Source organism: Lontra canadensis, unplaced genomic scaffold (genome assembly GCF_010015895.1).
Source record: "Lontra canadensis isolate GAN:19392208 unplaced genomic scaffold, GSC_riverotter_1.0 scaffold5, whole genome shotgun sequence".
In the NCBI taxonomy this organism is placed as follows: Eukaryota; Metazoa; Chordata; class Mammalia; order Carnivora; family Mustelidae; genus Lontra; species Lontra canadensis.
In genome coordinates, this window is record NW_022630999.1 from 12960538 (window position 1) to 12973796 (window position 13259).

Genomic DNA, 13259 nt, shown 5'->3' on the forward strand with positions numbered 1-13259 from the left:
GGATGGTGTCCCTTTGCAGACTGTGTGCTCTTGGTGACTCTTCTGGTGGCTGGAGCTGCAGCTTTATTGTTAGTTACTTGTTTAAACTTTGGGTTTTTTGCAGAAAGAAGAAAATAATAAAATTTGAAAGAAAAAAATCAGGAGAAAATAAAATATATATCTTTAAATTTAAAATAAAAACCTGTTTTGATTAAAAATTTTTAAACAAAATTTTTTAAAAAATTAAAATTCTACAGCTTATTTTCCATGCCTGGCTCCACAGGGGCTGGTATGGGCTTACGGACCCTGGGCTTACTGATGTTGTGAGCCCTCTCTGATGACTGAACCCTACCATTTACAGGGTTGGGACCTGCATTTTCTGACACTTAAACCCACTGGTTATTGTGTTTGGACCCTGCTCCAGTCTGGGCTTTAAATGTGGAGGGGGAGTATTCCCACAACTCCTTGGCCCTTTTAAACTGTAGCTTATTTTTTTTCTGTCCCAGCACCACTGAGACTGGTATGGGCTTGTTGAGGTCAAGAGCTCGGAGACCACCAGAACTGCCTATCTGCTGGGCAGACCGTGCTCTGACTGAGGTTTTAAGGTGGAATGGTAATAATGCAAACCATCATTTTCCAGTCCCTCTGACTTGAGAGCTTAGCCTGCAACTCCTCCACCATGCGGTGGAGTTCTAGTGTTGTTTCTTTTCGATGTTAATTGCCCTTTTAAACTGTGACTTCTTTTCTGTGCTCACGATCAGAGAAATCTGTTCCTGCCCTCTCAGTACTCTGCATCCCCACTGCTTCAGTTTCCCTTTAATACTGTGTCTCCATCTCTTTGTGTTCTCTTGCCATTTTGTCTATCTTCGGTTGTCCAGTAGCTGTTCAGTCAGCCCTCAGTTTGGTTTTTTTCCCAAGAAGAATTGTTCTATTAATAGGTGTAATTTGATGGGTTCCAGGGAAGGGGTGAGTTTAGGGTTGCTCTCTTGAACTGGAAACTAACGGTCTCATTTTCTACTACCTATACCATTATAATTTTTAAGAAAAGGTCTAAAATAAAACATTGGTTTTTGTGTGTCTCCATCTTAATTTTATTCAAGACGTTAGTAGTTTTTCATCAGCAAATCTTAAATGGGAAGTTTTGGAAACAGGAAAGATTTTAGTATTATGGGGGAAAAGGAGGGAAAGACATGGGTAGTGTTATACAGGTTGTGCAGCCACCGTAAAGAGAATTCACTCCTTTCACCTCGGTTTATGAGCACATATCCTATGAGCTGACTTGGTAAAATTCTCATTTTATCATTGTCTTCGTAGAAAATTTTGAAATCTAGTTTTCAAAATCCTGTCTACTTTTAACCGTTTACAAATTGGTTCGGACACCATTTGCTGTGAATTTTAATGATAAACATTGGAAGGTTTGCTTTATTCACCCCTCTTTTCCTCTCTGCCAGGGTGTTTTGAATTGGCACCGGTTTCTTGAAGGCCCCGAGGGTGTTGAAAATGCTCGGTTTGGTTCAGCTATTGCGGCTCTTTCAGATATCAACATGGATGGCTTCAACGATGTAATAGTTGGTTCCCCTTTGGAAAATCAGAACTCTGGAGCTGTGTACATCTACAACGGTCACGAGGGCACCATTCGCACAAGGTATTCCCAGGTAATCCGTGAGTTCCATGGTGATGTATTCACATGTGAGTATCCTTATGTTAGAGCTGCCGCATGCCATGCAGATAATCTGATCCATCCCACTTCTTTTTAGAACTTTATTTGTTCATTAAGCAAACATTTAGTGAATCTCCTACTATGTGTCAGGCACCGTCCTGGGTGCTGGAGATGCTGTAAAGAACGGGACAGATAAAACTCTGCTCTTTGCGGCTCTTGCATTTTTTGTGGAGGAGACAGAGGGAAATAAGGTAAGTGAGATAAAGTGTTCCAGATCATAATAAATGATAAGACATTAAAAAACTTTTTTAAATGTTCAAGGATGGGAGTTACTAGGTAATTTAAAGGGTGCCCAAAGGGGCCTCATTGATCAGGCAACTTTCCAGGGAAGTCCTGAAAGACGTGGACTAGGAGACAATCACACTTGAGCTTGTTTCAAATCCTGCTCAGTCCACAGATCTGCTGCTTTTTCTTTTTTCTTTGTGATTTTTATGTGAAAAGATTCATGCTGTTTCTCTGTGGCTGCAAGCATGATAAACAGATGAGAAACACTGTGACTGAAAAAAATCAATGGAATTTTGTGGCAAATAAAACAACCTGAGAAGTGGCTATTTAGAAAAATCTAACAGTGCAGTGTAGAAGCTCCCTTTTTTTCTATTTCAGTTGTTCCACATTGTAATTTCATGTCCAACTTGCTCTTTCAGAAAATCTTGGGATCTGATGGAGCCTTTAGGAGCCAGTTCCAGTATTTTGGGAGATCTCTGGATGGTTATGGTGATTTAAATGGTGATTCCATCACCGACGTGTCCATTGGAGCCTTTGGGCAAGTGGTTCAGCTCTGGTGAGTCAGCTGAGAACCAGACACAAACTAGCTAACTAAAAAATAACCTGCTAAGTAGAACAGAAAGCTGTGCTGAAATTGTAGAAATGCCACATGCATTCTAGAAGACTCCAGGACAATTATGTGTCATAGTTTATGTGTCAACTGAAGAAATGTATTTTTCCTTAATGGGAGAAGAAAAATATTTGCTTAACATAGCCGTCAAGTTCCTATTCTCTATATATTGAGCAGATAAAGGACACAGAATAGACAGAGCCTTTAAAATGGTATCCAGGATATTTCTGAATATTATCTTCCAAACAACCTTACCTCAGCTCACAGAAAGGAAGCCTCATGAGAATGCTCTAAAAATACTGAACACTCAGACCCCACAAATGAAGTATAACTTCTCATGTGGTTATGAAGCAACTTTTGAAATTATTAGTCATAAACAAGAAGCTATTGTTTAGGTTTAGCTGACCTCTCATTGACCTCAGTAGGAGTTGAAGAGCAGGGAACAGCAATACGGGATTCAAGGGCTGTGTGATACAAGGACAAAAATAAATATATTGGGTTGGTCAGGGATTCGAATCATAAAGAAATTGAGAATTCAATCAAGAGTCTCCTCCCCCCCAAAATATATTTCATTCATTTGCTTTAAATGTCCAAATACTTCAGGAACAGAAAACATCACATATTGATGTGTTGTTTCTGAGTTTCGTTAAACTATTCACAATATTTCACATGTGCTTTTAAGAAATGAAATGCATTGTTTTGAGAATGTTTTGAAAAGTTTGGAGAATGCATTGTTTTGAAAAAGTTTTAAGAAGAAAACTTCATGTAGGGGGAAAATACACAGATCATACTTAAGACTGACACATTAAAAAATATATTTACTAAATAAAATCAGTTAAGAGTAGCATGCCATTAGAAAAATATGAGATGTGATAATATTGTCACAGGATTTATAATTTCTTATAAATTTTTAAAGACACCTTTCAGGGACCATCACCCTCCAGCCATCTGGTAGGCTTCTTCCTTCTTAGCCTACATAATTACTATACTATGACACTCCCATTTTATAAAAGATTTTAAGTACTCTCTACACCTATTAGGGGTTTTGAACCCACAACCCTGAGTTTAAGAGTCACATGCTCTGCTAACTGAGCCAGCCGGGCACCCCGATACTCCCTTTTAATATCACCAATGATGGCCAGACTTTTCTCTTTAAAGGTGGACTTGATTCTTCAAAAAGTCAAGACACATGGAGTCAGATCAATTGATTGAGGTGATCAGTGAGCCTAAGTTCTTGCCATTTTGTGGTCCTATTCCTATAAGGTGTTGAGACTAGATTTTCTAGGTAACTTCCTGAGAATAATTTTTTAGAAAACAAGTTAACAAAATCCTTTCAATCAATACCACCATCGCCATTGGGATAAAAGATTCTCTTAAAGAGACTGACTTACAGAAAACACTCACTTACACATTCTAGATCTTGTAGGTTTGAGGACATGTTGTACTTGTTATTAGATGTTTTATGGCTGCTTATTAGGGGGCCTTATAGATACATGATCAATTGATGAAACAATTTTTTCACTTAAGTCCTTCAGATGGTACCTGAAATTAAAGATAAAATGTTTTTTGCATTTTTTTATGGTACTTCTCAAAACAATGAAATTACTAATTACTATTTGCTGCTCTGTAAATCATGGAGTATGTGCACAAAGGGTCGTTATGAAGTACAACATTTTAATGGCAGAGAAACTAGATCATGAGCTCTAGCTCCTCACTTGCTAACTATTACTCAGTAAACTCATAAGTTACTAAATGCTTTTTGTTTCAGACTTTCTCATTAACAAAAAGGAGATGATATTTGTTCTATTTCATAGGAGTGTTAAAGGAACAAATGAGCCCATGTGTATGGAAAGCTTTCTAGATATCTAAAGGGCTGTACCAGAGTCAGAAGTCTTTTGCACCCTGCCTGAGAGACTCCCCAGCCATTTTCTGGTACCAGGCTAGTTGCCACCACTATGGTCCTATGCCACACATCAAAGAAGTGCTGCCAGCCATTAAGGGAGGCAACAGGGCCACAGCCACGCTCCTCAGCCACACCACTCTCACCTTGTCACTGCGCTCTCCCCTCCCTTTGTGGGAAGAGCAAACAATACTGTTTGTAGCTGACAAAACGCAACAGAGATCGTGACTTTGTACTTCATTTGCAAAGAGTTTGCAGACTCACATCCCACGCTTACGCAAGTATCAAACAAACTAATAAACAAAAAATACTAAATGTGGATTGGGCTGGCAATACAGTCAGTCACAAACACAAAAGATATTGTTCTTGCCTACCATTTTACAGCTTTCAAATATGAAATAGTGCTCCAGTGCTTAGACTGTGCTGAGAATAATTTGATAATGCTGGTCCCGGGTCCTCTAGGTAAAGGTTATAACGTGCACTTGGCAATAACCTACCTGTTTCCATTTATGTCTTTCAGGTCCCAAAGTATTGCTGATGTGTCTGTGGATGCTTCGTTCACACCGGAAAAAATTACTTTGTTCAACAAGAATGCTGACATAAAACTCACACTCTGTTTCAGTGCCAAGTTTAGACCTCCTAAGCAAAATGATCAAGTGGGTGGGTTGACCTGAAATAATCTGTGTGGAGATAGGTTTGCTTGTAGAGTTTTAGTCCTGAATATAACCTGTACTTTGTGTTTATGGGCCAAAGGCAATCCGGGTCCTGCAGATATTATATTGCTGCACATTTGAAGTGCCTGAGAATGGTTAATTATGTAGGGAAGATGCAGTTAGATCTTCCTGTATTATCTCCGGAAGGTAACACTCTGCCACAGAAATTTACTCTCTCTGTGACCTCGTCCTGGGCTCTCCTAACTTCATCGAAGTGTCTTTTTTTTTTTTTTAAGATTTTATTCATTTATTTGAAACAGAGAGAGAGAGATCACAAGTATGCAGAGAGGCAAGCATAGAGAGAGAGAGGAGAAAGCAGGCTCCCCGCTGAGCAGAGAGCCCGATGCGGGCCTTGATCCCAGGACCCTGAGATCATGACCTGAGCCGAAGGCAGAGGCTTAACCCACTGAGCCACCCAGGCGCCCTCATTGAAGTGTCTTTTACCCAGGGGTTCCTTACCTTAAAGCTTGGGCGCATAAAGATTACACTGATGTTCTGCCCATATTTTATGCCATATTTCAGCTGAGACGTGATCTAGACATAGCATGTTCAGCACAAGTACCAAATATTCCTATTCTTGAGGAAATAGTAGGCATGAGATAATGAGAAAATATAAACAAGATGCAGTTTGTGCCCAGTGTTTTAAATGCTCTAAATAATCTGGAGAAGTGGATAAAAATCTGTGTCCTGTCAACAGGAGTGAGGAAAACTGGACAAATGTCACCAGGAAATGTCATTTCTCTTGGACTGGGCGAATCTCTCATACCCACTGCCCCTGACTATCCTCTGTCCTGCTCCAGCGCTCACAGAGCAGGGCAGTGGAGTTTGAACTTGATTAAACTCTGCCTTTTTTCTCTTGAGGCTTTTTCCCAGGTTCTCATCCCCCTTCCTTCAGATTTTGGCTCTAACCTTCAGCCACCTGTAGTTCCTACAAGTGTTCTATTAAGTGGTTAACAAACTACTCTATTTTCAGTCTTTGTCAGGATTCATAACCAAGAAATACATAGGTTAAAAACATAAAGCAGAAGTTAGATTCAAACCTTGCCATGCTTTCTGTATTTTCCTGCTTCTCATATGCGTCTGGCATTTTGCCTTTCAGGCATTCAAACACTGACCCAACTCTGGATAGCCCATCTCACAGGCCTGCCCTGTGAGTAGCTAGGATAGTTGAGTCAAAAACCATTCCTGTGTAAACACTAAGTGGCTAGATGCAACGCATAGCATGGTGACTAGAGCCAGTAACTCTGTGTTGTTATTTGGAGGTTGCTAAGAGAGATTTTAAAAGTTCTCACCACACACACACTCAAAATTGCAACTGTGTGAGGTGATGATCTGTTAATGAATCTTATTGTAATCATTTTCCAGTATTTACCTATGCAAAACAACTACACTGTATACCTGAAATTGATACAGTATTGTATCTCCATTACATCTCAACCAAGCTGGGGGTGGGGTGAACATTAAGTGGCTAGTCTGCCTATAACATTAATTTGGGAAATCTATTAGTTGGCAGAAATGGCTGGCTGGTTAGCTTTCCTGGCCTGAAAGCATGGATTTGTCTCCTAAATCTTCCTCTTTTTGATGGGGCTTCCCCCCCTTCTGTTGCTGTAACTCAAAAGCAGCTTTCTGCCTTCAGAGAGTGTCCTTCCCTGGGCTTTCTTCCCATTGGGCACCTTTTCCTTAATGTCTTCAGGTCCACTCAGACAAGCCAGTCATGATCATTTGTCACTTAACTGTCTGGCAATAATAGTATGTAAGACCAAATCCCATCTTCACAACTTAGAAAAGTAAATTTTTAAAGCATGTGGTCTTTATTATATCAGGTGCTTACTCCAGTTTAAAGTTAATAACCTAAAAAAAATGGATATATTGCCTATGAGGCTATCCTTTTCACCAGACTACTTGAGAAAAATGAGCTAGTATTACCACATGCACTAACTCTGTCCTGGCTATGTTCACCTCCCTGGCATTGTTTTTCCTTTGTATTATTTTCACTACTTGTTTTTAGTTCATTTGATTCACTTATGTTTTATCTATCTTTGTTAACTTCATTAAGTCAGTGGAGTAAGAAAAATGATTCAACATCTCTAATAGATACTTTAAAGGTAACCTGAAGAATTAATGTATTTTGGAAGTCTATTCAACCTTTAAAATATTGAAAATAGTAGAATAAAATGGAGTAACCCCAGATAAGTCAGCTGATGCTTTGAATATCATCAGATCTTTTCTCAGTTTTGGACAGCGGACTCTGGTTGAAGTCTCTGATACTTTGTATATTGGCTACTGACCTCTTTTTTTTTCCCCCCTAAAGATTTTATTTATTTATTTAACAGAGAGAGAGAGAGAGAGAGAGAGAGAGAGAGCGCACAAGCAGGGGGAACAGCAGGCAGAGCAGGCGGAGGGAGAAGCAGGCTCCCCGCTGAGTGAGGAGCCCAACACGGGGCTTGATCCCGGGGGCCTAGGATCATGACCTGAGCCGAAGGCAGCCACTTAACCAACTGAGCCACCCAGGCATCCCCGGACCTCTGTTTTTTATTGCATTTTTTTTTCATTTTCATTTCCCTGGTTTAGTAGTAGTATTTCTGTTTCGTAGATGAGGAAATGGAGGTTGAAAGATGTTACACAAATTGCCTAAAGTCCTAGAGCTCATAAACAATGGAATTAGAATTCAAATCAAGACTGTCTGACTCCAAACTTACTACTGAGGAGTTGCATGCCTCCCCCCACCCCCAAATAAGCATTTAGAGTGTTCCCTCAGAGTTTATCTCAAATAACAGTTAATCCTCACAACTGCATGGGAGCTAAAAGAACATGAGCCCTGATTTCAAAATTACCCCGGTTTTATTTCTGAGCAGGCCCTCGCTGTGTGAATGGAGCTGGTTCGTTTTACCTCTTTTATTCTGTTTATGTGAAATAGGAGATCTATCCACTTTCCGGTTGACTGATGGTAAAACATGTACAATAGGAGAACATATTCAATGGCAGGCACTCAGTAACTGCCTCTTTCTCGTATCACCGTATTAGGGATGAGGAAATTGATGCTTGAGGAAGTAATTTGACCAAATTCCCTCAGATTTCCTGGAGGCAAGTTCATTTTGCTCTTCACTCTTCAAGCCATGCTTCTTTGAATCCCCTCTCTCTGGAACCACAGTCCCTACCTCACACCAGAGCCTGAATTGCAAATGCCGTGGCTGTCCGTGGCTCACAGTCCATCCGCGGAAAGACTTTTTATATTTTCTTGAAGTCCTTGACTTTACCCAGTAAAACACAGTAAGGTAGGGATAGTTTTTTGGTACAGGTTTATTTGCAATAACATTTGTGATTTTTGTCATAGCTATTATATACAACATCACAATTGATGCAGACCTGTACTCATCCAGAGTAACCTCCAGGGGTTTATTTAAAGAAAACAATGAAAGGTGCTTGCAGAAGAATATGCTGGTGAGCCAAGCACAGAGTTGCACTGAGTACACCATCCACATACAGGTGAGGCCTCCGTCCTCACTCTCATCTTTTCCTCTGAATGACTAATGAATGGTCAACATCTAAAAAGGAAGCTTAGGAGTTAGAAAATGCCTGCCCTTCTAATTAATGCTCTTCTTGTCTAATTGCATGAGCAGGAAATCCTATTCTTTATGCTAGTACATGGTTGCCTTCTATTAATGTGTTACTAGCGTGAAATTTTATTTGGGATTGCAACCGAAAGGCTAAAAATAAGGTTCTTAAAGAAATCAAACATGGTGTTTTCTTTAACGTTTAACAGGTAAAACTTTTAGTAGACTGCAAATTTTATTCTAGCATTTATTCTAGCATCTATCAGGGAAAATTTTTATTTTTAAGCTGCTGAAAAGGAGCTTAATTGTGATTTCCACTATTGGATTTAAATTAATATAGGGGAAGGATGAGGTAAAAATTATTTGCTCCAGTCATATCCCATAGTTATGAGAGTTGACATGAATTTTGAAAATCTCACAAGTAGGAAAAATGCTTCTCAGGATTTCCAACAGAAAACTGATTTTATAAATTGTATGACTGTTTCCCTCCAGAACCATGAAATGGTGTTTCAAAGTGTGATTTCCTCAGGAAATCTTTTTAAAAAGATTTTTAAAAGCTCATTTTTAAAAGAGCTGCTTAAGAACTTTCATAGAACATGGTTCTCAGAGTTCAAGATGTATAAGAATGCCAAGAGAACTTATAAGATGCATGTTCTGGGTTCCCAATACCAGAAATTTGGGTTTGAAGGTCCAAGGTATATACAGATTGAAGGAGTACTCCCAGATATTTTTGATATAGATACAGAGATCCCATATCAAAAACTACTAAATACTACTCTGGAAATATTAGCTCTGTTAATAGAGGAATTAAAATCAATTGCATTTTTTAATTTCTTATTCATGTTAAAGGAGTCTTGTTTATGAAGGCCTGGACCTTTTTTTGTTAAGATGTCAATTACACACATTCTTTAAAGGGCTAAAAGCCAGCTCTTGTTCTCTCCTATTTTTGTGCTAAGTCATAGATCAGATGAAACCTGTAGTCCATTCTGGGGGAATGAAGTCAGCTGAGCTGTTGTTCACACATGTATCTTGTTCAGGCTGATGTGTACTTGTGAAGTTTTTAAGAAGATGTGTGTGATTTGGGTCAGTGAAAGAGATTTTGTTTCATTTAACACACCATACTGGATATCAATCCCAAGCCCATCCTGTGGGCTAGTCTTACAGCCAGCTGAGGACCCCCTTTACTCGGTTTTGTAGAGCAGAGTTAAGTTCTGACTAAGGAAGGGAGTTCCCTTGTCACTGCCTGATGGCCAGCCCTGAGCACCTTCCCATGTCAGGCATATGCCCTCCCAGAGATTTGGTCAGGATACCGAAGGACTCCTAAGTCTTGGCAGTAGGGACTGGAAAGCCCATAGCCAACAACCCAAGAGCTGTGTATTGTTATGACTTCTAAGTATTAAAACTGGGCATAGCCTCTAAATGTTTATAGATTATGTATGAATAACAAGATTACTGGTGAGCTTAACTAAGAATTGCTGCTTCAAATTTTTACTGAATCCAAGTCTCTAAGTTTTTTTGGTAATGGAGAGGCTAAGAGCAGAATTAAGACAGAAGAGAAGCAAGAGTCTGGAAAATCCAAAACAAGGATATTCTCCATCATAGAGAGAGGACTGTGTCCTTGATTGTGAACACACTGGTGGTCATTTTCTTGTTTTGAAGCTGCCGTGCCCTAGTAAACTGCCTCACTGTTTGTGTGTTTAGAAGCCCTCTGACGTTGTCAGCTCTTTGGATCTGTGTGTGAACATCAGTCTGGAGAACCCTGGCACCAGCCCCGCCCTTGAAGCCTACTCTGAGAAGGCCAAGGTCTTCAGTGTAAGTGTGGTTTGCCCTTCCTAGAATTCAGACTGGCTAAGAAAGCTTCATGGTTGCTGCAGTCATGTTCGAAAGCCCATAGGACATAACTTTCCAAATACTTGTCTTCTACGTGAAATATTTTTATGTTCAAAGCTCATCAGCATGCAAGATCCGTGAAGGACAGGGACTTTTGTCTTCTTCACTGCACTATTCTCAGCCCTTTGAGCAGTGCCTGGCCCACCATAGGTGTTCAAGAAATATTTATTGAAGAAATAAATAACCATAAAGTCAAACACCTTGTGCTCACCACCCACATAAAAATGTCACCAGTACCTATGTTCTCTGTGTCCCTCTCTTCCTCCATCACATCCACGTTCATCTTGGTCCCCCAAGCAAATCATCACCTTGAATTTGGTCTTTATTGTTGCTTTTCTTCCTATGTTGCTAAACATATACATATTCCTAAAATGTTGTTTGGCTTTTTATGGTTTTGAGCTTTATATAAATAGAATAATTCTACATGTACTCTTCTACGTCTGGTTTTTAACTTGAGCAATTGTGTGGGATTGTTTTTCCTTTTTTGTAGATCCCTTTCTACAAGGACTGTGGGGATGATGGAGTTTGTATCTCGGATCTAGTTCTAAATGTCCAACAACTGTCAACTGCTCAGTAAGTCTGTTTGAGTTCAGAGTAAAATGTAGAAATAAGACATGAGATCACTTTATTCAAATGAATGTTTATGGAGATTTTTTTTCCTACACACACACACACACACACACACACAAAACAATAACTAATAAAGACCTTTAAAATCTGAATTTCAATTTCTACCATCCATAAAGGAGTAAAACGGTAAGAAATCTCAAACCATTTGTGTTTGGATGGTTCCTCTCCCTGCAGTGTTTAAATTAAAATCAATGAAGGAGCAAAAGTAATAGCCTTGACTTATTTGTTGTCTGAGTCATTTTACTATGAAGATGGTTTATTAAACAACTTCCTCAATCCTCCAAATCTAAAGAGTTTTATCTTCTTATTTTTAAAATGAGTGAAGTATTTGAATACCAGCCTTTTTAACCTTAATTTTTTTTTCCTTTTTTCTTTTAACAGAGATCAACTCTTTATCGTCAGCAACCAAAACAGAAGGTTAACATTTTCAGTAACACTGAAAAACAAAAGGGAAAGTGCATACAACACTAGAATTGTTGTTGATTTTTCAGAAAACTTGTTTTTTGCTTCCTGGTCCATGCCGGTAGGTGATGACACTCCGGGCTCACTACTCTTGTGTTTCCTGCCTGACATTAATAACCATCTAGCTCACACTCACATCCCCATGTCCTGTATGCTGTCTGAGGAAGCGCCTTACTCCTAGGTGTGATCAGTCCTAACTCTGGGGCTCCCAACTGGTTCAACCACACGTGAGCGTAGCCTGGCTCTGTATCTAGACCAGTTCTGCTTCACAGCTTTGTCAGTTTTTCCTCTGCCCTGAGACTTGGCCAGACACAACCATGACTCTTCTCCAGCCAGCTGTGGGATGAGCCAGATGTGGGATGCCGTGCTGCTGCACAGATGCTCTGAGCTGCACTTGCTCTAGAGAAGTTAGAGTCCTATAGCCCAGGCCAAGCTTTGTAACCACAAGTCTTACTACTGCCAAGATGCTGCATTCCAGCGAGGTCAGTTAATCATGTTGACTTGATCACTATACCAGGAACACACTTGGCCATGACGGTCCTCTGGCCCCTCCGCTGCCACCAAGCAGTGAAAAGGAGAGGAGCGACAAGCTGAGATTTCCCAAATTCACTTCTCGATAAAAGGATTACAAATGGCTTCATCCAAGTTAAAGTCAGCACGAACGTAGCAGATTGAGTGTTCTAAATCTATTCTGACTTTGATGGTTCACTTTCCTGTGCCAAATGGGAACTTCTTATTTTAAAGATAAAAAAAAAAAAATAAAAAGAACTAAAAAAGATCCTTTAAAGTATTTAAAATATAAGCACCAACGTATGATTTGTTTTCTTCTCTTGAAAGTACAAATTTCGAATATTATTGAGAGAAAGGTATGTATTAAAGACAACATTTTAAAATATTGGATTAAAGTTATTTTGTGCTTCTGAAATATAAGAACTATGATTTACTTCTGGAGGAAAATTCCAGTATTTGACCTCACTTTTGGCTTATTGGGTGTCCTGCTTAGCCGTAAAAATAGTATACTAGCTACCTGGACAATATGAAGTTGTTTTTTTTTTAAAGATTTTTATTTATTTGACACACAGAGAGAGAAATCACAAGTAGGCAGAGAGGCAGGCAGAGAGAGGGGAGGAAGCAGGCTCCCCACTGAGCAGAGAGCCCGATGTGGGACTGGATCCCAGGACCCTGAGATCATGACCCGAGCCGAAGGCAGAGGCTTAACCCACTGAGCCACCCAGGCACCCCCAATATGAGATTTTTAATATCAGGGACAATAAATTCATTGTGAACTAGCGTTACTGCTAAAATGCCCACGTGGTTCGTACATCCTTCAGCACGTATGTGCACACATACTCTACATATTAATTGATCATTGTTTCTTTGGTCTCCAGGTTGATGGGACAGAAGTAACATGCCAGATTGCTTCATCTCAGAAGACTGTTACCTGTGATGTTGGCTACCCGGCTTTAAAGAGGGAGCAACAGGTACGACCTACACTTCTTCCTCAAGTCCACACTCGCCCCTCCTCAGCACTAGTGTCACTCGCCACCATTCCATCTTTGTTGTTAGGTAACATGAT

General features: G+C 39.8%; 1 protein-coding gene across 1 annotated transcript in view; it reads left to right on the top strand.

Annotated features, from left to right (window-relative positions):
- ITGA2 (integrin subunit alpha 2) overlaps positions 1 to 13259 on the top strand; it is a 106167-nt gene that overhangs the window by 76445 nt on the left and 16463 nt on the right. Inside the window, exons 14-21 of the mRNA XM_032851455.1 lie at positions 1431 to 1634; positions 2344 to 2480; positions 4955 to 5094; positions 8482 to 8633; positions 10403 to 10513; positions 11082 to 11164; positions 11603 to 11744; positions 13072 to 13164. Coding sequence (XP_032707346.1) covers positions 1431 to 1634; positions 2344 to 2480; positions 4955 to 5094; positions 8482 to 8633; positions 10403 to 10513; positions 11082 to 11164; positions 11603 to 11744; positions 13072 to 13164 — 1062 coding nt within the window. The remainder of the gene's footprint in view (positions 1 to 1430; positions 1635 to 2343; positions 2481 to 4954; positions 5095 to 8481; positions 8634 to 10402; positions 10514 to 11081; positions 11165 to 11602; positions 11745 to 13071; positions 13165 to 13259) is intronic.